We start from the raw sequence: 25,629 nt of genomic DNA, 5'->3' as shown, positions 1-25,629 counted from the left end.
TATATATATGTATATATATATATATATATATATATATATATATATATATATATATATATATATATATATATATATATATATATATAAATATATATATATATATATATATATATATATATATATATATATATATATATATATATATATATATATATTTATATATATATATATATATATATATATATATATATATATATATATATATATATATATATATATATTGTAAAGTATTTTGTAATTATCTGATTCCAGTGTTATCGCATTTATTTAAATAAAAGGACTAACTGTAAGTACAGCATTCTTTCATTTTTACTCTGGTCACCCAATCTACATTATAACGGCCATACGCCACCAAAAACCAGCCAGAATTAAAATAGCAACCAGCTATAAGTGGCGACCCCGACGTGATTTGAACACGCAACCTTCTGATTTTGCTATGTAGCCACAATATTCTCATTTTTAAAGTCAAGTTGTAGTAAATACATATCACCGGGAGGGGAAGGTTAATTCGTCACCTTTGGGTTAGGGGGTATGGTCGGAACTCAAAAAAGGTCAGATTATCAGAAAATACAGAAAAATACGGATTAACAGTAAAATAAACACTCCCTGACCTCAAAAGTTCATTGAGAAACGCTTGAAAACGTGCGATGGTAATGATGCTAAGGGAACAGGTAATAGGTACCTCCTTCATGAAATCCTGGTGGGGGTCGGCGGGCAGGGGCGCGGCCAGGCGGCGCGCGACCTCGGCGCCCTCGGGCTCCGCAGCCCAGGCGCGGAAGGAGAAGGCAAACAGCCCCTCCAGCGAGGCCGGCGGCTGCAGCGCCGCCTCCAGCCGCCGCTGCCACTCCATGCACTGCTCGCCGCTCTCAAACGTGCATCTGGGGAAAACAAACATATTGCATTCATTCATTTGGCAGACACTAACTAATTAACTAACTAACTAACCATCACGCTGGGGTAGGCAGAGAGAATAGAACGCCACACCACTCTGTCTTTGCAAACATTCTTTGCCTCATACATACCCGACATTTATTATGACTCCTGACCCGGCCGCTTTCAAGTATTTGACATACCTGATTGTACCAAGTGTTCCTTGGTCGTCCTCTGCGTTCTTTTCCAACTACATTCGCCACATAAATTTGTTTTACCGTTCTTTCTTCACTCATACGTTCCACATGTCCGAACCATCTCAACACACCTTTCTTAATTTTATCGATAATGCTTATCTCAGCCTTACATTCTTTCAATATTTCATCTTTCGAACATCTATCAAACATCGTTTTGCCACACATTCGTCTGAGGGATCGCATTTCGACTGCATTCAGTCTGCTTTCATCCTTCTTCTGCCAACTCCATACTTCGCTTCCATACATAAGGGTTGGAACCCGAACTGTGTACTGCCAGTTTGGCTTCCAAATACCACTATTTCTTAAAATCCATTGTGACACGTGTTTCGATGCATTCCGCATCATTTAACTTTAAACCGGTTCGCAGCCACAAGCGCGTTTACTCGCTCTCCAGTTCCGTGCTCGCCAGCCACACAAAATGAGCGCTCTCGTTTGAGCTTGTCGCAAGCCAATATCAAATCCAATTGCAATATTTTTTTAATCAGAATATATAGAGACATCTATAAGGAAGATCAAGTAATAGTAAAATATTACAATTTACCAATATTATCAAAATAACATTCATCAATCTTTAGCTTTTAAGCTTTCACATTTTTGTTGAAAAACTCACGGCCTGCTGTGTCCGGCCATATACCTTCCGGAATTGAACGGGTTAAAACAATATATTGTATTTTATAAAAATGTTAGTTTTTTTTTGTTCATTTAATATATTTACATTTTTATTTATAACATAATACATTTGAATCATTTATACATATGGAGAACTTTTATATTTCGATTCGCTGTGCCTCTTCATAAAACAGTCTGTGCTCTTGTGCTTGGAAAGGGACTTACACTCGTGGTTTAATGTTATTTAATAAAAGATATAATAGTTTTTTTTTATATATTTTTTTTAAAGATTTAAATGTATGGAGCTTTAATTTTTTTCTTAAGGATTTTTATATATTTTTTTTTTTTATTTCTTTAGGGAGTTTATTGAAATGTTTGATTGCCAAATATTTGAAGTTTTGCTGAAATTGCTTGGTGTTGCATTTTGGAGTAGAAAAATCGTTTGAGAATCTCGATGATAAATTTTTTGTTAAATTTAAATAGTTGTCACCCTTCAGTATTTGAAAAACTGCGGTTTTTTTTATAAATGGATTCTATGTTTGGGACTTGAAATTTTTTAAATAATAATTTTGTTGGAAATATGTTTTTTTTTTCAAGATGACTTTAATTATGGTTTTCTGTACTATTTTCACTGAGTTCAGTATGTTGTTGTATGCGCCTCCCCATGCAATAATGCCATACAGTAGTTGTATTATTTACAGGTGCTGTGGCGTAGTTGGGTAGCTACTCGACTCCGAAACTGGCATCGCCGGTTCGATTCCCGCAAAGTGTAAAATAAATTCAAGAAAAATTTATTTTCAATCGGTGTGGGTGTTTGTGATGTATTTTTCACATTTGCCTTCCCTGTCTTTACTGTCCTATCTGCAGACAAGCCTCTAATAGAGTCTCCATCTCCATATCCAGTCTGATGATGTCGGTAACGACGAAACCCGGTCGCTGGTCAAATAAAAAAGTGGAAAAGCTAAAAATATTGGTTTTAATCTAATAATAAACCTCTAATAGAGGTTTTGCGTGTTCTTCCTTTTAAAAAAAACAAAAACATTCCTCCTAAGCAGGAACCATGAATAATACAAAAATTAACCCAAATGCTACAAATAATTGTCTGCAAACGTGAAAATCTATATTAATATTTGTGTAAGTCCTGTTTGCCCAGTATTATCAACATTTGCAAATAGCCAATAGCACGCTTCAATTAAAAATCAACCAGTCAATATTGAGTCGATGGGAATTTTCCTGTTTCTGATGTTATGCGACCTTTAGATGCAATCATATTAGAATAAACATACGAGCCGGTAAACAAGTCACTGGTTCCAACTAAACCTGACCATCATGCCGCTTCCACGAGGGGGTAGGCAGAGAGAATAAAACGCCACACCAATCTGCCTTTGCAAACAATCGCCTCTTCCACATTAACGCATCTCCCCATACACATCTGCTGATTGAATATCCTTACTCATGACCTGACCATGCCCGAGTATTTGCACTTGGGAGTTATTTATATTCAAAGAGGGATGGAAGCAGACTGAATGCAGTCGAAATGCGATCCCTCAGACGAATGTGTGGCAAAGTGATGTTTGATAGATGTTCGAATGATAAAATAAGGAAAGAATGCAAGGCTGAGATAAGCATTATCGATAGAATTAAGAAAAGTGTGTTGAGATGGTTTAGACATGTGGAACGTATGAGTGAGGAAAGAACGGTTAAACAAATTTATGAGGCGAATGTAGTTGGAAAAAGCAGCAGAGGAAGACCGAGGAAAACTTGGCACAATCAAGTATGTCAAATACTTGAAAGCGGCCGGGTCAGGAGTCGTAATAATCGTCGGGTATGTATGAGGAGATGCATGAATGTGGAAGAGGCAAAGAATGTTTGCAAAGACAGAGTGGTGTGGCGTTTGATTCTCTGCCTACCCCTGTGGAGAAGCGGCGTGATGGTTAGTTAGTTAGTTTAGCTCTGTCTTTGCAAACATTCTTCGCCTCTTCCACGTTCATGCATATCCTCATACATACCCGCCGATTGTTACAAATCCTAACCCGACCACTTTCAAGTATTTGGCATACCGATCGTGCCATGTTTTTCACGTTCTTCCTCTGCTCCTTTTTCCAATTACGTTCGCCTCATAAATTTGTTTTACCGTTCTTTCCTCACTCATTCGTTCTACATGTCCAAACCATCCCAATGCACCTTTCTTAATTTTATCGATAATGCTTGTCTCAGCTTTGCATTTCTTCCTTATTTCACTATTCGAACATCTATCATACATCGTCTTGTCGTACATTCTTCTGAGAGATCGCATTTCGATCAAAGCTACTTGTTCTCACACATCACCAGGAAGGAAAAATTAAAAAAATCGTTCATTGATGCATCGGAACCTCCGAGGAAACTGATTGAGAAGCGCTCTAATACAACAGTGTCGGGAGAATTTATTCATTTCATATTATTATGAGGTGACTTAATACTCGTACAAATATATGCTCAGTTACACAGTTTTGCATAACATTATGCTGCTAGGGGTCATACAAGTTAATCAATGCCGATATTATTTACTTGGCTAAATAAATTTTCGAGAAATGAGTTATCTCGCATAGAAACTAACTTCTTACACTACAAGATAAACAAATTAGATAATTTAATTTTTAATAGTTTTTCTTATTAAATACCACTATTTTTAAAAATCTATTGTGACATGTGTTTCGATGCGTTCCGCATCATTTTCAAACACCGTATGTGAAGCTAATTCTAAATTTTAGTGTTGGGACCATGGGATGTAATAGAAAATAATAATAATAAATAAATAAATAAATATAAAAAACAGCTCTTACCCCCCCTGTTCAACCTTCAACGAAACAAGGATCAAGCTCTAAAATTTAGAATTAGCTTCACATATGGTGATTGAAAATGATGCCGAATGCATCGAAACACGGATCACGATAGATTTTAAGAAATAGTAGTATTCAATAAGTGAAACTTAAATTCAAAATGAATAGATTTTACCACAAAGTGACTGCCAAATCAATTAATGAAATTAGACAATTAAAATTAGTAATTTCGAGAGAGGATCATGCAGTTTATCAATGATTTATCTATGGGCGAAGCCCTGTATAAGAATAGGAAGTTTGCTTGTTAGTTTTGTCGGTAAGCGATGGTGCGATGTCACGGGAATCATTGATGCACTAGATGACCCGCCATTTTGATTTGCGGAATTTATTTGATCGGTCCTGTTGTGACAAAAATACAAAAGTGCACTTTGGCTACTTTTAATCATGCGACCTCGGGTCAAAATTATTTTTTTTTACCAGTGTTCAGATAAGTTCCGTTACTTAAAAATATTTATATTTAAGCGTGCACTTCAACAATATAACCAGTCAGGTTCATTGGTTCAAATTCAAATATCGCTCACTCCTTTCAAGAAATCAAAAAACTTGATTTTTCAGTAGAACGTTTTTAAAGTTTAGCAATATAATACAATGTATTGAAAATGAATATCAAGCCACTTATTGAACTTTTTACTGTGCAACAGATCTTTTTAGGTAAAACCTGAATGTTTTTTCTCCATTTGAAAAATATTTAGTATATTTCAAACAATACCTTTTCTTCAAAATGCAAAAACAACACTTTCTGCCCTGTAGTGGGTAAATATTAAGTAAAAAATATGCCGCTTTTGCTGGGATATAGTACATTTTCTGGGCATTCCGAAAACATGCACAACTGGAAATTGATGATTTTCGATTTATGACGTTCTTGAAAGGACTGAGCGATATATTAAGGTTTTAATCTAAAATAAAAATGTTTAATTTTTTAATTATTCATTCAAGCCTTTAAAACTAAAATAAAAAAAATAAAAAAACATTTAAATCTCACCGCTACCTAGACTCCATACCAAGGAATATTTTTTTTTTAAATTTACTTTGTTTATTTTTAATTTTAATTGTAATTTACTTTGTTTATAAAAAAATAACAATTGTAAAACGAACTCCCTCTCTAAACACAAGTCTCTACTTTATAAGAGAGGTAGAAACGTTATATTTGAAACGTATTGTATATTTACCAACTATTTTGTATTATTTAAACATGTATTTTGTAAAAAAAAATCTGTATCTAAATAAATACATGAAAATAAGAGCATTTTGCATAAATTTAAATTTCCTTTTTTTCTCAAAATATTCCAAACGATCCCCTGTTCTGAATGACCCGCTGGTACTGCATTATCACATTTAGGATGGGAAAGGTATTTTTACCCGTTTGGTCTGTTGATGCTAAACGACAGGAAGGGTATTTTTACCCTCTGCACCGGCCTCATTTCAAAGTCAGAAAAGAAGGAATTATTTGATGTTTTCATATGAATATTATGTACTAATATCTTTGTTAACGTCTAAATTATTAAATCCCGTCGTCAACGGTCCACAGGCGTTAAAAACACCCGTCCGAAATTTGTGCCCGACTTGAAAGTGTTAAAACAATTAACCTTGCCATATAAATTATTATTACCTTTCATATTCAACATCTAGGTATGACCTTCTTTACTTGCAATTGTCAAATTAAATAATTCAAAAATGCAACGACACAAAATAAACACGAGTTGCTCAAAGCGGTTATTAAATACACCCAATGAACATGTTCAACGGAATATTCCGATATCACCGGCTTAAAAATAGGTATGCAAATATTAGTATTCGATTTTACCAAAACATGTTGGCAGGAATGCAAACAAAAAAAAAAATTATATTTATTCGGATTCAAAGCTAACAAACCCAACGATGCGGGGTCAAGAAGTGATCATGATTATTTTCTCAACAGTTGGGTGAATTATTTGAGATTCTGTTTATCTGTTGTGTGACATTGACCGATTTGATATAAAAATAGCGAACAAGCAAGGTTCGGAGAATAACCGAAGATCATATTGTAAATGATAATGCTGAACAAATTCTGAATATCGTCAATCCAATGCCAAATTCGTAAATGTGAATTTCACATTTGAGTTATAGACATTTTTTAAAAATATTTTTGCAGATACTTTGTGGCACATTTTATAAACTTTATAAAAGTAAACACCTCTGTTTTAACCACTTTTTTATTATTAGTACACTTTTTTAACCACTTTTTTATTATTAGTACACTTTTTAACCTACCGACAAGAACCTTGTCATCATCAGGGTTTATTAAATTTTAAAACATTAAAATACTCAATTACATTCCCTTACCAAAAGCTTCCACTCACTCGTAAAAAATCCTAAATGTTATTTTTATAAATATATATTTTGCATTGCAGTATAGATTTTTTTACTTTATAGATTTTATATAGATCCATCCGATGACCCGAAGCTAGTTTAGTAATAACGTAAATATATTTAGGTACCAATTCTAAATTTCAGGTCAGCAGTCGGAATAATCAACAGGATATGTAAAAAGCAAATCAAAAGAAGGATGCCAAAAATATCCCTTAGGGATGAAAAAAAAAATTTAGATAAGGGAAAAAACTAAGGTAAACAGATGTGGCTCAAAGAATCGCGGAACTAAAGTGGACCTGGGCAGGCCGTGTGTATGTCTGAAGACAGATTGACGAAAAATGTACTTGACTGGAGGCCTAGAACAGGTCACAGAAGCGTAGGTAGGCCTCAGACAAGATGGTCCGATGAAATTAAAAAGTGGCGGGCTTGCACTGGAAGAGAGTCGTGTCCAACAGAAAACTGCGGAAGTCCAAGACGGAGGCTTTTATTTGAGGAGATTCATGAATATGAAGGCGAAGATAGTTAACAAATACAGATTGGTATGGCGTTCTACACTCTCTGTCTACACCTGCGGAGAAGGGGCGTGATAGTTAATTTTATATATTTTTTTTAACCTTTTCACTCTGACCATTTTTTCTCATAACTGATCAGCTACTCTAATAAAAAAAATGCGACGTTTTTCTACCATTAAAAAAAATATTATGGTTCCCTAATTTTGGGATACTCTGTCTGGCAATTCGTATGAGCATGTTAATTAAGATTAACTGTATTTATCTGAAATATTTTTTGGTAGAATATACTTGGGTGATAGAGAAATCAATGATTAAAGTTATACCTGCGCGGGCCAGACATTGTGGCCCACGGAGCTGCCTACTAGAATCATACGGGCCAGAATGTCTGGCCTACAGAGTGGTAAGAGTTAACAATGATATTTTTTATTTACTCCTATTATAGTTTATATATCAAACTCCCCCACGTTCCAAGAACGCAGACTACAAATACACAATTGAAATAAATCTGAATACACAAGAACTTGTTGGCAAGTGATGAATTGCGGACGGCCGATAATTTGGCTGGCGAGTCCGTTGAACCCGTGTTTACCAAATGATAATGAAGGTTATATAGTGTTGCCATGTCACAGCGGAACATTAATTAAGCCCAATATTCCCTGATAACATTCCAATGCTGGTGATAACGGAACCAAATAGTCTATAATTAAATTCATTTCAAATTCCAATTGAATAATTTTTCAAAGACAAATATGCTTTCATTAATTGATTCAGCAGTTACTATTATTATTATCATGGTACTATTAAATTATAATTGTAAATATTATTATATATAATATATGAACTAACTAACTAACCATCACGCCGCTTTTCCGCAGGGGTAGGCAGAGAGAATAGAGCGCCACACCACTCTGTCCTTGCAAACATTCTTCGCCTCTTCCACGTTCATGCATCTCCTCATACATACCCGCCGATTGTTACGACTCCTAACCTGACCACTTTCAAGTATTTGGCATCCCTGATCGTGCCATGTTTTTCTCGGTCTTCCTCTGCTTCTTTTCCCGCTAATATTCGCCTCATAAATTTGTTTTACCGTTCTTTCCTCACTCATTCGTTCTACATGTCCAAACCATCTGAACACACCTTTCTTAATTTTATCGATAATGCTTATCTCAGCTATGCATTCCTTCCTTATTTCACTATTCGTACATCTATCATACATCGTTTTGTCGCACATTCTTCTGAGAGATCGCATTTCGACTGCATTCAGTCTACTTTCATCCTTCTTTTGCCAACTCCATGTTTCACTTCCATACATTAGAGTTGGAACCAGGACTCCGTTGTGCACTGCCAGTTTAACTTCCGCTATAATATATGAATTTATTTTAATGTATTCAAAATAAAGATGTATTTACAAAGCATAATTAAAATATATTTCTTGATAGCATTTTACCAAATATTTTTAATTTAAGTTTTACTTAGTTAATACCGCTATTTCTTAAAATCTATTGTGACACGTGTTTCGATGCATTCTGCATCACTTTCAAACACCATACGATGTTCGAAACACGTGTTGCAATAGATTTTAAGAAATAGTGGTATTTACTGAGTAAAACTTAAATTAAAAATAGATAGATTTTACAACAAAGGGACTGCCAAATCAATTAATGAAATTTTACCTAATAGTTAAATAATGAATAGGAGGTATTTCAGCTTTGTTAAATATTAGTTTTGTACTGACATTTCTTGGTGGAACTGCATTTTATATGACAAAACTATTGTAAAACTATATAGCTTTTTCCACTTGACCAGTGACTGGGTTTCGTTGTTACTGACATCATCAAACCATTCTGATAAACAAGATGTCAATATGTATGTTTTTTTTTATTTAAGGAATTACCCACGAAGCCTTTTATTCTAGAGGCTTGTCTGCAGGTACAATTATAAGAATAAGGAAGGTAACTAACTAACTAACCGTCACGCCGCTTCCCCGCAGGTGTAGGCAGAGAGAATCGAATGCCACACCACTTAGTCTTTGCAAATATTCTTTGCCTCTTCTACATTCATGCATCTCCTCATACATACCCGACGATTATTACGACTCCTGACCCGGCCGCATTCAAGTATTTGACATACCTGATTGTGCCAAGTTTTCCTCGGTCTTCCTCTGCTTCTTTTTCCAACTACGTTCGCCACATAAATTTGTTTAACCGTTCTTTCTTCACTCATACATTCCACATGTCCAAACCATCTCAACACACCGTTCTTAATTTTATCGATAATGCTTATCTCAGCCTTACATTCTTTCCTTATTTCATCATCCGAACATCTATCAAACATCGTTTTGCCACACATTCGTCTGAGGGATCGCATTTCGGGAGTTTTTGACTTCTTTCCAGAAAATTTTTATATTTTCTTGCAATTTTTTTGTCATTTTTACTCCTTCCTTTCTCAACATATGTTTTTGTACACTCACCCCTTGCTTAACTTTCATTTTACATTACTTGTACATTTCTTTAACCGATTCATACAAGGATATGGAAGGTAAATGTGAAAAATACATCTCAAACACCCAGACCAATTGAAAATAAATTTATCGAATTTATTTGCCAGATTCGCAGCCGAACGCCCACCCAACTACGCCACAGCGCCTATCTACACGATACAAGGTGTTCTTACCTCAGGCTGCGTGCGTCCTTGCACATGATGTGCAGGAAGAATATGTCCCTCACGTCGGCGCTCTCCACCAGCATGAGGGGGATGATGGTCGCGGAGCCCTGCCCCGAGCGGTGGTACAGGCGGTAGTTGGACAGCGCCAGGACTCCGTCCTGCGTCCGCCCCAGGTACTGCAAGCATGGACGACAATACTGTCACTGCTCAAACTCACTCCTTGATCGTTTATTTTCCTTTATGTCAGTAAACACGCAAGGACGGGAAAGGTATTATATAAAGGTGTTTATTTATAAAATTTACCAAATAAATGAAGAGCGCTCCAGTCGTGCAGTCATTTATCCATAATCATAAAATTGATTGTTCAGGATGCAGGGTTGTCACAAAATTTGTCATAGAAAATATGAAAACTAAATTATATATAAAGTAATTATGATTAATTTTATTCAACAGAAATAAAAATCAGAACAAAAATAAAAATCAGCAGAAATAAAAATCACGAAATAAAACTGTACTGTGTAGACGAAAAATTATATACGCAAAACATCGATAGAAATTTGGGGATTATTGGACAACCCTGAGCGCCATCAGTTGTTCCGACGACAAAGCTCTCTTTAATTTACGTTTAAAGTGGTAAAAACAAATTCTATTTCAATTCTAAGTATGCAAAGATATTCTCAAGTCACTATTTGTTCAATATATTTGTACATTTTAAATAATTGATTTTCTTTATTAAAAGCCCATTTAAAACGGCGCGGCTTAAGACGTAATTTTTGTATAAGCAACGCTCCGTTCACAGAAAATGATGCGTCTTAAGACGCTTTTGGCAGTTAACCGGTTAAGGACGGGAAGGGTATTTTTACTATAGAAGAAATAATCCAATGTTTTTGTATAAATATTACTATTATTGTTATTGTTTTCTCCTCTTATATAAGTGTGTATATCGTAGTCATACAGGAGAAAGTGACCAAGTGCATTTTTTGATATATGAGATAGATATTTGTTTGGTATGTCGTATATGATATAATAGGTACATCCAAAATTAAACACGGTTATTGGATTGAATTCTATTTTTATTTACATATCATAGTCATACAGGAGAAAGTGACCAAGTGCATTGTTTTACAAAAAAGTGATCATTGACTATTTGATATCTTACTAGCTTAATATTGCCCTGAAAAAAATCCCAAAGGATGTTTTACTTGGAAGTATAATATATAGACTTGTTCAAAATGACTAACTGCATTGATGTTTATTTTCTTGCCAAGCAAAAGTGACTTCAATGGCCCTCCTGAACATTTTACGTTTTGTTAGTTGGTCACTTTCTCCTGTACGACTACGATATATGTATATGTATTTATTGATTTGGCGTTTAATTTGTAGAACTGCATTTTAATTTATGTATTTTAAATCAAACACAGAGTCTACTGTATAATTTTTACTGTCCACATTTTAATATGATTTAATTAATGTGGACCGAATAGTTTATTTTATACATTCCTTAATTAATATTATTGGCATTGTGGTTTTCTTTTGTTGCTTCGATCTCTATCTCCTCTTACATCATTTATTTATTTTTATTACAATGTATTTTATTGTAACGAGTGAAGACTTTAAAAAACTCATTCCTTAGCTAATCATGGGGTCTTCATAACCCTGAAGATGGGACCTAACACGAGATACCCAGAAAACATCTCATCTATGCCTGAAGTAAAGTTGATTTGTCCGCCTCCGTAGTGTAATGGTCAGCACGCTCGGCTACAGTTCTGGAGGTCCCGGGTTCGATTCTCAAGGGGGGTAAAATAAATATTAGTGATTTTTTCACTGTCATATTTATTCAATATTACCCTGGACTGGTACCTGAAGCGGAGGGCTGATCACCTTTCCTTCATGTGTAAACGATCAAGATAACACTGCGTTTATATGACGCAGTGCCCTATGCACCATTGGGGTGCGGATAAGGGTTTTATTTATATATATAAAGTTGATTTTCTATAAAATCCCATGAGAGACCAGTTTTACAAGCAACACATTCTTGATTTACCTCTGACCTTGCAACAAGATTAGTATATTATGTTTATCTGTAGTTGAATGCATTCTCCCTTCTGAAGACAATGGTATGTGAGGAGAATGAAACCATTTAGACTCAACCACATTGCATTGCACGGCCAACCCTAAGGTAGAAGGGTTGCGGGCAGACCACTAAAGAGATGGATTGATGCCTGGGAATCGACATCATAGTCGGCTAATTCCTCTTAAAAACAGGCTGTCACCAAGGAGAAGGGAGAAGATATAAGATAATTTGGAAGAGACATTGGAAAATATAATTAGATAAAGGACAACCTCTGATTTGACACTGTCAGTTAACACACTAAGGACGGGTGTTTTTTAAGAAGAAGGCTGAAGTAAGAAAGTATGTATGAGGAGATTCAAGAAGTAGGCTTAAGTAAGAATGTATGTATGAGGAGATTCAAGAAGAAGGCTGAAGTAAGAGAGTATGTATGAGGATATTCAAGAAGAAGGCTGAAGTAAGAGAGTATGTATGAGGAGATTCAAGAAGAAGGCTGAAGTAAGAAAGTATGTTTGACGAGATTCAAGAAGAAGGCTTAAGTAAGAAAGTATGTATGAGGAGATTCAAGAAGAAGGCTGAAGTAAGTAAGCAATGGAAAGTCACGAGTACAGCGGGCTCTTCCTTGCCAGAGGCTTCAGGTATGGAATGAATGATGAGAGATGAAAGGACGATAAAATTACCTGGACCGCCTCGCCGCAGATGTAGGCGAAGGGCACCGCCAGGCCGGGGTCGTCCGCCTCCAGGGCGCGCTTGGGGAACAGCTCGGCGGCGCGCACGTGGCAGATGGACTGCGAGCGCGAGGGCGGCGGGGACGCGCGGCGCGGCGCGGCGGCCGGAGCCGCGGGTGGCCGCGGCGCGCGCTGCTGCGCCTGCGCGCCGCGCGGGGACGGCGAGCGCGCGGGCTCCATGGGGGGCGGTCTGGGCGCCGGCCGGGCTACCTGCTGGAGAAGAGGAACCTTCCGTTAGACACGTTCAAGGAGTTGACACTGCAAATGTACGAGGGCGGACACTGGACAGTGGCCAGTATCGCGAGGAGTGGAGCGATGATAAGACTACAAAACTTCTTCGTCTTCTAACTCTAATCCGCACCCAATGGTACATAGGGCACTGCATCATATTGACGCGGTGTTATCTTGATCGTTAACACGTTAAGGTGGGGACTGACCGGAGCGTCGTAACGTAACGTCGTAACGTCGTTCGCGGCGAGCATCCGACTTCGGATGGAGCACTCGGCTCGCTGTACTGACTATACGACTGCTCGCATCGTAACGTGCTACGACGAAATGACTCCGGTCAGTCTCCATCTTTAAACGCCAATACTAAAATTTGTGAATTTAAATACCAAAAAAAATCTTTTCGGGATATTAAGTATTTTAAAAATATAATTATGTATTTAATTTTTTTATTTGTCGAAGGGTTCGATAATGAAAGCACTTTGAACATAGCTCTTGATTGAGGTCACCGCTGCCCCCATGGCGTTTAACGTATTAACAGGTAAAATTAAATAAATATTAGAGTGTAAAATCACATATATTTATTTTCAACCCCCTCCCTGGGAATCGTACCCAGGACCTACAGCACGGTAGATTTACACGCTAACCATTAAGCCACGGAGACGGACGCAAAACTAGGTAGTAACAAAATAATTGGCTAGATGAGATACAGATAGAAATCTAGGCAAATCATTCAGAAGATCTGCATCAGTAGATCTTCTCTATGGACCATCGGTGAATCACGTCACCTAAAACCAGATCAATTAAATTATGGATATTGTTTTACGAATGGAGTCAGTGAATTAGTGAATATTGTGTATATTAATATGTATTGAAACCCGCATAAAAAAGTAGAATACACAATATGTGTGAGCACATTAATTCATGCAGAAAAATGCGGTTATCAGAAACCGCAAATGTCTATAATTAACTGGATTTTATACAAATTAGCTCAACTGATAAAAATATGCACCATCAGCGGAAATTTGTATATATATGAATATATGAATATATATCGCTCACTCCTTTCAAGAACGTCATAAATCAAAAATTGTAAATTTTTAGTTGTGCATGTTTTCAGAATGCTCAGAAAATGTACTATATCCCAGCAAAAGATGCATATTTTTAACATAATATTTACCCGCTACAGGTCAGAAAGTGTTTTTGCATTTTGAATAAAAGGTATTGTTTAATTATTTTTTAAAATATACTACATATTTTTCAAATGGAGAAAAAAACTTCAGGTTTTACCTAAAAAGATCTGTGGTGCAGTAAAAAGTTCAGTAAGTGGCTTGATATTTATTTTTAATACATTGTATTATATTTTTAAACTTTAAAAACGTTCTCCTGAAAAATCAAATATTTTGATTTATGACGTTCTTGAAAGGAGTGAGCGACATATGTATATATATATATATATATATATATATATATATATATATATATATATATATATATATATATATATATATATATATATATATATATATATAAATATATATTTATATATATATACACTTTATTGGGGTGTGGCCGGAAATGTAGTTGCGAGTATCATCGGAAATGTGTTAAGTCGTCAAACAATCCATTTCCCGTAACCGGATTACGGACCCTGTGAAGAATGATAGCATCTCGGATGAGAGTGGCCCGCCGGGAGGAGAGTGACTGAGTGAATACGTTGATGTGTGCGTAGAGGAGAGAGTGACCCTTCGAGCTGACCCTTACAACACTTGGGCAGATGCAATAAAATGCGACGCAGATCGAGTCGCTACCAAACGGAAATAACGAGTAATACAAAATAGAGTTCAGGGATGGGGAACCTTTTTCTTTCTAAAAGACAAATTCATTTATCTAACAAATCTAACTCATAAGGCCGCGTTTGTAAAAAAATTGTGTCAATCTATCGAATATTTTTCGATTTTTGCGTACACAAACATAGCTGAATTTTTACTTCTTCATCTATGTCGAGATGTCAAAAATGTAATATCGTATTGTCGACAGAGTAAGAAACTCGGAAATAAGAAAAATCTGCGATGTTTAAGATGTTGTGCGATGGGTAAGAGAAAGAAGACGTTTCTGGAGAAATCGTGTGGGAAGAGCGAGTTCGGATCGAGTGGTGAGGATAGCAGCGGACAGCAGCATAAGCCGGATCAGACCCCCAGGAAGACCACCTAAACGATGGAGAGATAGCTGGTCTTCCACCTCCCAGAAGCGGACGGGAGAATGACAGGACATAGTCCTAAATAAAGAGGAAGAAGAAGAATATGCCGTTATTGGTACGTTTGATGGGCATCTCAAATGAGGAAGTTTTAAACAGTCATCCTACGAACTTACTGAGCGATATATTAAATAATAAAATAAAGATAAATACAGATAAGAACTAAGAACCCAACGCCCTTTGGACGCACATTGCATCTAGCATTTAAAATAAGCTTTGTTTATTTGCGAATAAAATATTAAATAATAAATATAATATAATCGAGTTATTGTTTTGTTTTAATTTATAGTCTAATAAAAACCACGATAACATTCCATTGTTGCGGCCGAGTGGTGACTAGAGTAACAGAAGACGTGAGAAGATTAATTAATTTTAATTAAACTTATATTGGAGAATGTTACACTTGTGTAAAGTGATCACTTAAACCAGCCTATGATATAAGCTTAAATAATAAAAATGAAAATGATATTTTCTGCCGTTTCTCATGTGTGTGATTATCATCCAGGAATCGGATCTCACATACTAATAAAAGAGTTTCTGCTCAATAAAAAGCTTCTTTACATCTCACCAATAGATGTCTCTAGCGAAGTTCTAGTGATTCAAGAACAAGGTTTCTAAATTGGTTCATATATATAGAGCTTCCGAGAATTTGAGTAGTGTGGTTATCAATAATGGGTAGAATTGGTGAATGCTACATGTGTGTAAAGTGATCACTCAAACCAACCTATGACGGTCGTCAGCCAAGTAAATGACAGACTTCCATATTCTTCTTCATCTTTGATGAGATGTCAAAAAATAATATGAAAAATAACTCCTATAATTGGAGATAATTGTGAACAAGTATTTGGACACACTCAAAATGTTGTGAATTTATGGTGTAATAAAAACCACGATAACATTCCATTGTTGCGGCCGAGTGGTGACTAGAGTAACAGAAGACGTGAGGAGATTAATTAATTTTAATTAAACTTGGATCTTGACACATTGCATGGTCCTTCGAGCCGGATACAATCTGATATATGAAGCCTCTCCGGTTGGAAACAGTTGAACCCAGCGCACGAACCAATTAAAACTAGGCGACATCATTCTCATACAGTGTAGGTCTATGGGCGTTTGTCCACTACACGAAATCACACAGAATTTTACCGTCCGACACGTCAGTTTTTAACCTCTAAGCTGCTCGATTTCGAGTGTCAAACTTTCCGTCCCGTGCTGGATTATATTACAATATTTTTGACAAAAAAAGCATATTTTTGCCTATTTTTTGTAGTGAAACTTTCGGATATCCATCATAGATGTTCACAGTACACAATGCACTTTACTTATTATGTTTTTATGGTGTATTTACACAAAAATATTGACATTTACGGACTCGCGGCCTAAAGTATAGCGGCTGTATAGAAGACGCGGCTGTCGTATCTGCGGAGCACGAGCCGACGGAGGAGTTATTTTCATATTATTTTTTGACATCTCATCAAAGATGAAGAAGAATATGGAAGTCTGGGCATTTACGAGGCTGACGACCGTCATAGGCTGGTTTAAGTGATCACTTTTACACACGGGTAACATTCACCGATTCTACCCATTATTGACAACCACACTATTCAAATTCTTGGAAGTTCTATATATATGAACCAATTTAGAAACCTTGTTCTAAATTGAAGATGAAGAAGAATATGGAATTCTGGGCATTTACGGGGCTGACGACCTATGATGGCCTATGACGGTCGTCAGCCCAGTAAATGCCCCGAATATATAAAGTTATGTCTCAGACGTTTCTTAAAAGTTATAAGAGAAGGTGCTTTATTGTTTGTCAAGTGGAAATCATGGTTGTTTCACAATTTCCTAGTGTTCTCAAGCAAATAATAAATAAATGTTCTAAGAACATCTTCATTTAGATTGGCGCCACTCGGTCCACGAACCAACTCCCGAGTGTTTCCTCATGTCCCATTCACAATTTGTGTAAACAATTATATCCAGCCGTTGCGATAGGTCACGGTGTAGTTTCGTTACCGTGGCGTAAGATTTGAGAAAGTTTTACGCTAGCGGTAGGTACCGCCCGCAGTTCTATGATTTCATGCCCAAAATTAAAAACACAAAAAGTACTTTACCAAACGAAAATTTCACCGGTACCATGCTAGACATTTCGCTCACTCCTTTCAAGAACGTCATAAATAAAAAATCGACAATTTTCAGTTGTGCATGTTTTCGGAATGCCCAGAAAATGTAGTATATCCCAGCAAAAGAGGGGCATATTTTTACAGTTACGCTACAGTTTTTTTTTTAAATATCCTAAATATTTTTTCAAATGGGGAAAAAATCTCGGAATACTCAGAACATCTACTATATCCCAGCAAAAGCGGCATATTTTTAACTTTATATTTACCCGCTACAGGGCAGAAAGTGTTGTTTTTCCATTTTGAAGAAAAGGTATTGTTTAATATTTTTTTTAAATACATATACTAAATATTTTTCAAATGGAGAAAAAACCTTCATGTTTTACCAAAAAAGATCTTTTGCACAGTAAGTTCAATAAGTAGCTTGATATTTATTAATACGTTTTATTATATTCTTAAATTTTAAAAACGATCTCATGAAAATCAAGTTTTTTTTATATATGACGTTGTTGAAAGGAGTGAGCGATATGTGCAAACAAAAAAAACCTTTTTATTACTACCGATAATTTCTAGGAATGAATTGGCTTTTTGTGCCTTAAATTGATTGCGAACTAAAAACATGCGAAACCGGGTCCGAGCGAGAAATCACAGCGACCACAGTGTGAATTGGTCCAATCGGAATTCCGAAGCCAACATTTTGTTATTGCATCAAAATTATGACGAAAACAACATTCCAAGGAGCAGTAATTTCAACCAATTCGGCTTATATAGTATTATATAGCCTTGAAACATCAATGCCATCTTATGATAACTCTCTCTTGTTATTAATTGCTGCTTTGACTCCATACATAGTTGCATCAGTGATGTGCAATGTCTAGAAAAAAAAACTGGATGAAGAGGACGTTTTTTAAGTGGAAATTTCTTCTTCTTCCACTTCTTCTAACCCTTATCCGCACCTAATGGTGCATAAGGCACTGTATTGTATTGACGCAGTGTTATCTTGATCGTTACTTACATGAAGGCAAGACGATCACTCCTGCGCTTCAGGGACCAGTCCAGGGTAATATTAAATAAATATCAAAGTGTAAAATCACTAATATTTTATTTTCACTCCCCCCTGGGATTCGAACCCGGGACCTCCAGCACGGAAGCTAAGCACGCTAACCATTGCACTACGGAGGCGGAAATTTCACCCTGAAAAATATTCATTTTGTTTTTTAATTTATGTTTTACTTGGTAAATACCGCTATTTCATAAAATATATTAAAAGTAAAATCTTTAAATAATTCCGCATCATTTTCAAATACCGTTTTAGAAAATGGATAGATATTACCACAAAGTGACTCGAATCAATCGTTTATTTTGTGATCTGTGGTGAGCAACGAGAAAAAATATTTTTTTTGTAATAAAGTTACCTCCGCCTCCGTAGTGTAATGGTCAGCACGCTCGGCTACCGTTCTGGAGGATCCGGGTTCGATTCCCAGGGGGGGTAAAATAAATATGAGTGATTTTTTCACTGTAATATTTATTCAATATTACCCTGGACTGGTACTTGAAGCGGAGGGCCGATCACCTTTCCTTCATGTGTAAACGATCAAGATAACACTGCGTTTATATGACGCAGTGCCCTATGCACCATTGGGGTGCGGATAAGGGTTTTATTATTTATTATTATTAATAAAGTTACAATATATTTTTAAATAATCTAAATAATTTTCTAGACCTTCCTACTATTCACAATCTAGAAATTAGTTGCCGCCTCCGTAGTGTGATGGTCAGCACGCTCGGCTACCGTTCTGGAGGTCCCGGGTTCGATTCCCAGGGGAGGTCAGATAAATTTAAGTGATTTTCACTCTAATATTTATTCAATATTACCCTGGACCGGTACCTCAAGCGGAGGGCTGATCACCTTTCCTTCGTGTGTTAACGATCAAGATAACACTGTGTTTGTATAATGCAGTGCCCTATGCACCATTGGGGTGCGGATTGGTGTGCTCCAAAAAAGAGACTAACACGTGAAGGAAAGGTGATCAACCCTCCGCTTCAGGTACAAGACCAGGGTAATATTTAATAAATATTTAGAGTGAAAAAATCACTTATATTTATTTCATCTGGGAATCGAGCCCGGGACCTCCGGAACAGCAGCCGAGCGTGCTGACCATTACACTACGGAGGCGGGCCGCCACCGTGAGAATTACGCAAACGTAATCAATTAAAGGAAACCAGATAAATGACCTAAAATTAAGGTAGTGTGCCATTTTCAGCCAAATTTTAATGGCATTAGCCGCAGACCTTGACCGATAGAAAATGAGGCATGTTCGACGCACTGAAAGCCTATTAGTCGGGCGTCTTTTTGTGCTCATTTTTAGAGACGTATTCATTTCTCAAGGCTACTCCTGACATTGGCGACAAGCATATTACAAAATAGCTTACATGTATATGAGGCACCGTGGCGTAGGGTAGACATTTGAAGGAGAAACTGGCGTTGCGGGTTCGATTCCCGCCAATCGCAAAATAAATTTATGAAATTGAAGTTTTCTGATAGATACTGCTGAGAACTCACATATCGCTCACTCCTTTCAAGAACGTCATAAATCAAAATACTTGATTTTTCAGGAAAACGTTTTTAAAGTTTAAAAATATAACACAATGTATTCAAAATAAATATCATGCCACTTATTGAACTTTTAACATTGCAACAGATCTTTTAAGGTAAAACCTGAAGGTTTTTTTTCTCCATTTGAAAAATATTTAGTTTATTTAAAAAAATAACTAAACAATACATTTTCCTAAAAATGCAAAAACAACACTTTCTGCCCTGTAGCGGGTAAATATTAAGTTAAAAATATGCCTCTTTTGCTGGAATATAGTAGATTTACTGGGCATTCCGAAAACATGCACAACTGAAAATTGTCGATTTTTGATTTATGACGTTCTTGAAAGGAGTGAGCGATATGACGTTTTTTTTTAGATGGGAGTTTCACTTATTATTTACCTTGTTTATTATGGTACAAGGCCAATTAGTAAGATCAATTAGTGAATTTTTGATTTTTCTAGCAAAGATCATGTTTTATTTTAATCAGGAACAGGAAAGATATACATTAGTTGGAACAAAAAGGCAAAGAATGGACAAAATGTGTCATGTATCACACGCATACAGGATACGCGGTTGGAAGTGCTGGAAGCTTCCAAAATTGAAGATACCTTAGTTGGAACATAAAAGCAAAGAATGGACAAAATGTGTCATGTATCGACCTTCCAAAATCAGAGATACCTTAGTTGAAACATAAAATCAAAGAATGGACAAACTGTGTCATGTATTGACCTTCCAAAATCAGGGATATCTTAATAGAAACATAAAAGCAAAGAATGGACAAAATGTGTCATGTATTGACCTTCCAAAATCAGAGATACCTTAGTTGAAACATAAAAAAAAAATGGACAAAATGTGTCATGTATTGACCTTCCAAAATCAGAGATACCTTAGTTGAAACATAAAAGCAAAGAATGGACAAACTGTGTCATGTATTGACCTTCCAAAATCAGAGATACCTTAGTTGAAACATAAAAGCAAAGAATGGACCAAATGTGTCATGTATTGACCTTCCAAAATCAGAGATACCTTAGTTGAAACATAAAATAAAAAAATGGACAAAATGTGTAATGTTGACCTTCCAAAATCGGAGATACCTTAGCTGGAACAAAAAGCAAAGAATGGACAATAACCTTGCAGGAAACGTGGTTGGAAGTGTTGGTCCAGTCCTCTGTGGGCGCCGCCTCTACGCCCATCTCCAGTTCCAGCTCCAGCTCCAAGTCTAGATGCACGAACCCCTCCGCGTCTATGGCCGACGCGAAGTTGTTGTGGATCCTCTCGTTCAGCACCGGCATCCTTCCGGCAGGGGGGCTGGTGGCTCGCGCTGGGCGAGTCGGACCATTCCCATTCTCTGGGCTCCTGGTTCCTGGCTTGATTTTATAAATTTCCCAATCCTCTGTATCCAAAACTCTTCTTTCTTCTTCTGCAGTGATGAGCGAGATCGGATTATGTATTTAAACGTTCCACAAAGCAACTGAACTGTTTCCAAACTTTGCTACAATTTGATTTGTTTAATTCTATCTGTCAATTTGGCACTAATTTGGACCAGCTCTTTTAGATTTGATAACAAAATAACCAATTATTATTAAGCTCGATTCGGTGAATTTCAAACAAAAAGAACGAAACGGCACGGTAGTTCTACATTCTTTACTATTTTTTTTAGAAGTTAAAAGTTATTGTCTAATTGGATTACATTTGCTACAAAATAAACTGTAGTCTCTTAAAAATCTTCAAAACGTTGACGTGTTCGTGGTGAAGGAACATGATCGGGTTCATGAAGGCGACCACTGTTGCGAGCGACTCCATTCTATCGCCCGACTGCCGTAACTCCTTCGCACCAAAATAGATCACAATGTCTTCAATGAGTTTTTTTGTTACACTTTTAGCGTCACTGCACTGTGCGATTTAAACACAAAGCTTTATGTTGGTCGAAAGAAAACTTAAGATCACGATGTTTATTTTAAAATCACAATACAGCACCTAAATCAATTGAGAAGGAAAATATATTAAAAAAAACCGGCGGAAAATATCACGAACCATATGAACACATTAAAATTTCAGTATTAAGAGTATGTGAATTTCGACAGACATAAGCGAAAAGAAAAAAACAAGAATGGATTTTCATCAACGGTTTTGATCAAAGGTGTCTATCAAATTACCGGCACGTAATTAATGTTTTGAATTGAAAAACGGACCGCAAAAACCACATACGAAGATGCATGATAAACAGTTTGGTTCTCGTGATTTCAATGGCGCGATTTGTCGGTTAATAAATTATCTTTTTTTTATTGCAAGCGGAGAATATTATCGGTATCTTCGCTTCCATTGTCGTATAACTGAAGTGTTTGGAAAACAAACGGCGTAGGTATAGAGAATGTGAAAACCGCCGAACAATAATTGTTGGCAGTTGACGTGATCACCATTGTCGTGTGCCAGAAAGCGAGACGGCGACATGTCAGTTGGAGGTGCCGGTACCTCCCGGTATGTGTGTGATGTTGTACAACTACTCTTGGCTTTTAACGTTATAAACAAACAAAAAATTAAAGCGTTTACTCTGTGGTTGGTCATTTTTGCTTTTTATATATTTTTTTAGTATTAAATATTAAGTTAAAAATATGCCTCTTGCTGGGATATAGTACAATAATTAAAGAAAACACTTCGTTTTTTACCACTTGAGTTTTATTATAGACTACATGTTTCAGAAGTTAAACTTCCATCATTCAGGTCTGTATAATAACTATAATAATGTATAATAATGGGATATAGTACATTTTCTGGGCATTCCGAAAACATGCACAGTTGAAAATTGTCGATTTTTGATATATGACGTTGTTGAAAGGAATGAGCGATATGTGTACATAAAAAAATCTATGTTTTCTAGTAACTACTTTCGATTTGTGACGCATTTGTGATGCATTTGTGATACGATTATGATTGCGCGATGGTGGATCAGATACGTAGGTGAACGGCGCCCTGGTATCGCGTATCTCGCGGCCGCAGGTAAGCGATACCGGGTGGTGTCGCTGAGGTGTGGGCGCGCCGCCCGTCTGGCGGTAGCCGATACCACAATGCGGCGGCGACAGCCCGCCTAACGAGGTTACTTGCATCGGAATTATGCAAATACACCGCCGCACGATGTACCAGAGGCGTGATCAACTTACAATTACACGATTAAAAAAAAAATACATATTCACTTGAGTTTATTTTCAAGAATCTCATTGATTGATTCGGCAATCACTTTATGGTAAAATCTATCCGTTTTTAATTTAAGTTTTACTTGGTAAATACCACTATTTCTTAAAATCTATTGTGACACTTCGGCTGTCCAAACTTAAAACACAGTAAGGGAGATTTTTTTGTAGTACGTTTTTTTTGCATTTTTGGACTAAGTAGATTCTACTTAATCCAAAATGCAAAAAGACGTACTACAAAAAAATGTCCCTTACTGTGTTTTGAGTTTGGACAGCCGACTTGTTTCGATGTATTCCTCATCATTTTCAAACACCGTATTAAAATCTATTATCAAAACACGTGTCATAGTAGATTTTAAGAATTAATATTTATAGTGGTATTAACCAAGTAAAACATAAATTAAAAATGGATACTTTTTTACATTGTAGTGCACAAACGCCCTAAGGAATTTTACCATCCGGCACTTTTGTTAGCGTGATAAAACAATGATTGGCTTGGATTGGCTGGTGCTTTTGTCCATCTTTCTTCGGATCGGTGCTCTTGATCGGTGCGTGAACACGTTGCGCGTAAATTCGATCACGCTAAACTATCGTAGTCTAGTATTAAAAAAAAATTGAACAACACCTTTTCTTAAAAATGCCAAAAAAAAAAACACTTTCTGGCATGTAGCGGGTAAATATTAAGTTAAAAATATGCCGCTTTTGCTGGGATATAGTACATTTTCTGGGCATTCCGAAAACATGCACCATTGACAAGTTTTGATATATGACGTTGTTGAAAGGAGTGAGCGAAATTATATGACAATAGGGACACATCACGATATGAATGTCGACTTACAATTTTAAAGGGCTTAGCGTAAAACGAGTGAGCTAGTGAGCGTCTTCTCTGCGGTATTTCAATGCAAATACGCAACAGCTGGGGGAAGTACTAAAAGTGCGAAAACAAATTGCATTCTTCTACTTTGCAGTCGTAAAATACGACTTCATTCCGAGTTGGCTATTTGCGATGTTGCGATACAATGTTGGAGCCATTCCGGCGAATGTGTTTCCACTTTTACGGGTGACGCGACACCCGCGAGCTCTCGCCGGCAGGGGCGCGGAGAGCGGATGTAAGGAGACATCCGCGAACTGTGAAATTTTATTTTGATAGGTCGTTGGGCACATCGTTCAATTCTTTCAACAACGGCATATCGCTCACTCCTTTCAAGAACGTCATAAATCAAAAAACTTGATTTTTCAGGAGAACGTTTTTAAAGTTTAAAAATATAACACAATGTACTAAAAATAAATATCAAGCCACCTTTTGAATATTTTACTGTGCAACAGATCTTTTTAGGTAAAACCTGAAGGTTTTTTCTCCATTTGAAAAATATTTAGTAAATTTAAAAAAAAAATTAAACAATACCTTTTCCTCAAAATGCAAAAACAACACTTTCTGCCCTGTAGCGGGTAAATATTGAGTTTAAAATATGCCGCTTTTGCTGGGATAAAGTATATTTTCTGGGCATTCCGAAAACATGCACAACTGAAAATTGACGATTTTTTATTTATGACGTTCTTGAAAGGAGTGAGCGATATATAAAAAAAACTTGATTTTTCAGGAGATCGTTTTTAAAGTTTATGAATATAATAAAACGTATTAAAAATAAAAATCAAGCCACTTATTGAACTTTTTACTATGCAACAGTTCATTTTAGGTAAACCTGAATGTTTTTTCTCCGTTTGAAAAATATAGAGTATATTAAAAAAAATTAACAATATCGGGAATATTATATATGTGGCTTATGTATGTAATATGTTTTAAAATAAATAAATTAGACACTACAGCTAAATAATACAATCGTGGAAATAACAAAAGAAACGTGAATCCTATTTAATCATTATGTCGACGAATGAAGCCATACGACAAAAAGATGACTCGAAGTTAATTTTAAGAATGATAATGTTCGATCGATCGATCAAGATTACGTCTGATAGATTGGAGAGATAACCAGTTGCCGTAAGTCTGCCATTGGATCACTTACTTGCTAACTAATGAAGTGCCCAATGGGTAGCAGTTACCTTCGGTTAAATAAGTAAAAACCCCATCAACGGTCTCCGATACTTTTTCTCTTTCTCGATCGATATTTTACGTCAAACTGTTGAATATATCCCTCTCCGAGCACAAGAACTTAGAACAAGAGACTTCTTTATTGGAGAGAAAAAACATAATTAAAAAAAAAACATTTCTTTATTAACTATATACATATGTACATACATTTACTGAATAGATACATAAAAAAATTATAAACATATTTAAAATAT

General features: G+C 36.2%; 1 protein-coding gene across 8 annotated transcripts in view; it reads right to left on the bottom strand.

Annotated features, from left to right (window-relative positions):
• LOC148309657 (phosphatidylinositol-3,5-bisphosphate 3-phosphatase MTMR4) overlaps positions 1-25,629 on the bottom strand; it is a 144,942-nt gene that overhangs the window by 25,806 nt on the left and 93,507 nt on the right. For 4 of the 8 annotated variants that reach the window (XM_088259780.1, XM_088259779.1, XM_088259782.1 and 1 more), the window contains exons 2-5: positions 21,268-22,114; positions 12,895-13,155; positions 10,153-10,319; positions 683-878 (exon numbers count right to left, since the gene is read on the bottom strand). In XM_088259780.1, the coding sequence (XP_088115906.1) occupies positions 683-878; positions 10,153-10,319; positions 12,895-13,155; positions 21,268-21,429 (786 nt within the window). In that variant the 5' untranslated portion in view covers positions 21,430-22,114. The remainder of the gene's footprint in view (positions 1-682; positions 879-10,152; positions 10,320-12,894; positions 13,156-21,267; positions 22,115-25,629) is intronic. The other 4 variants (XM_088259784.1, XM_088259786.1, XM_088259781.1 and 1 more) reach the window with 3 other exon arrangements.

The sequence above is a fragment of the Brachycentrus maculatus genome, unplaced genomic scaffold (assembly GCF_059751285.1).
Source record: "Brachycentrus maculatus isolate JH-2025_06_01 unplaced genomic scaffold, ASM5975128v1 h1tg000119l, whole genome shotgun sequence".
NCBI lineage: Eukaryota > Metazoa > Arthropoda > Insecta > Trichoptera > Brachycentridae > Brachycentrus > Brachycentrus maculatus.
The sequence above is the reverse complement of the archived record's forward strand: the minus strand, read 5'-3'. Positions and strand labels throughout refer to the sequence as shown.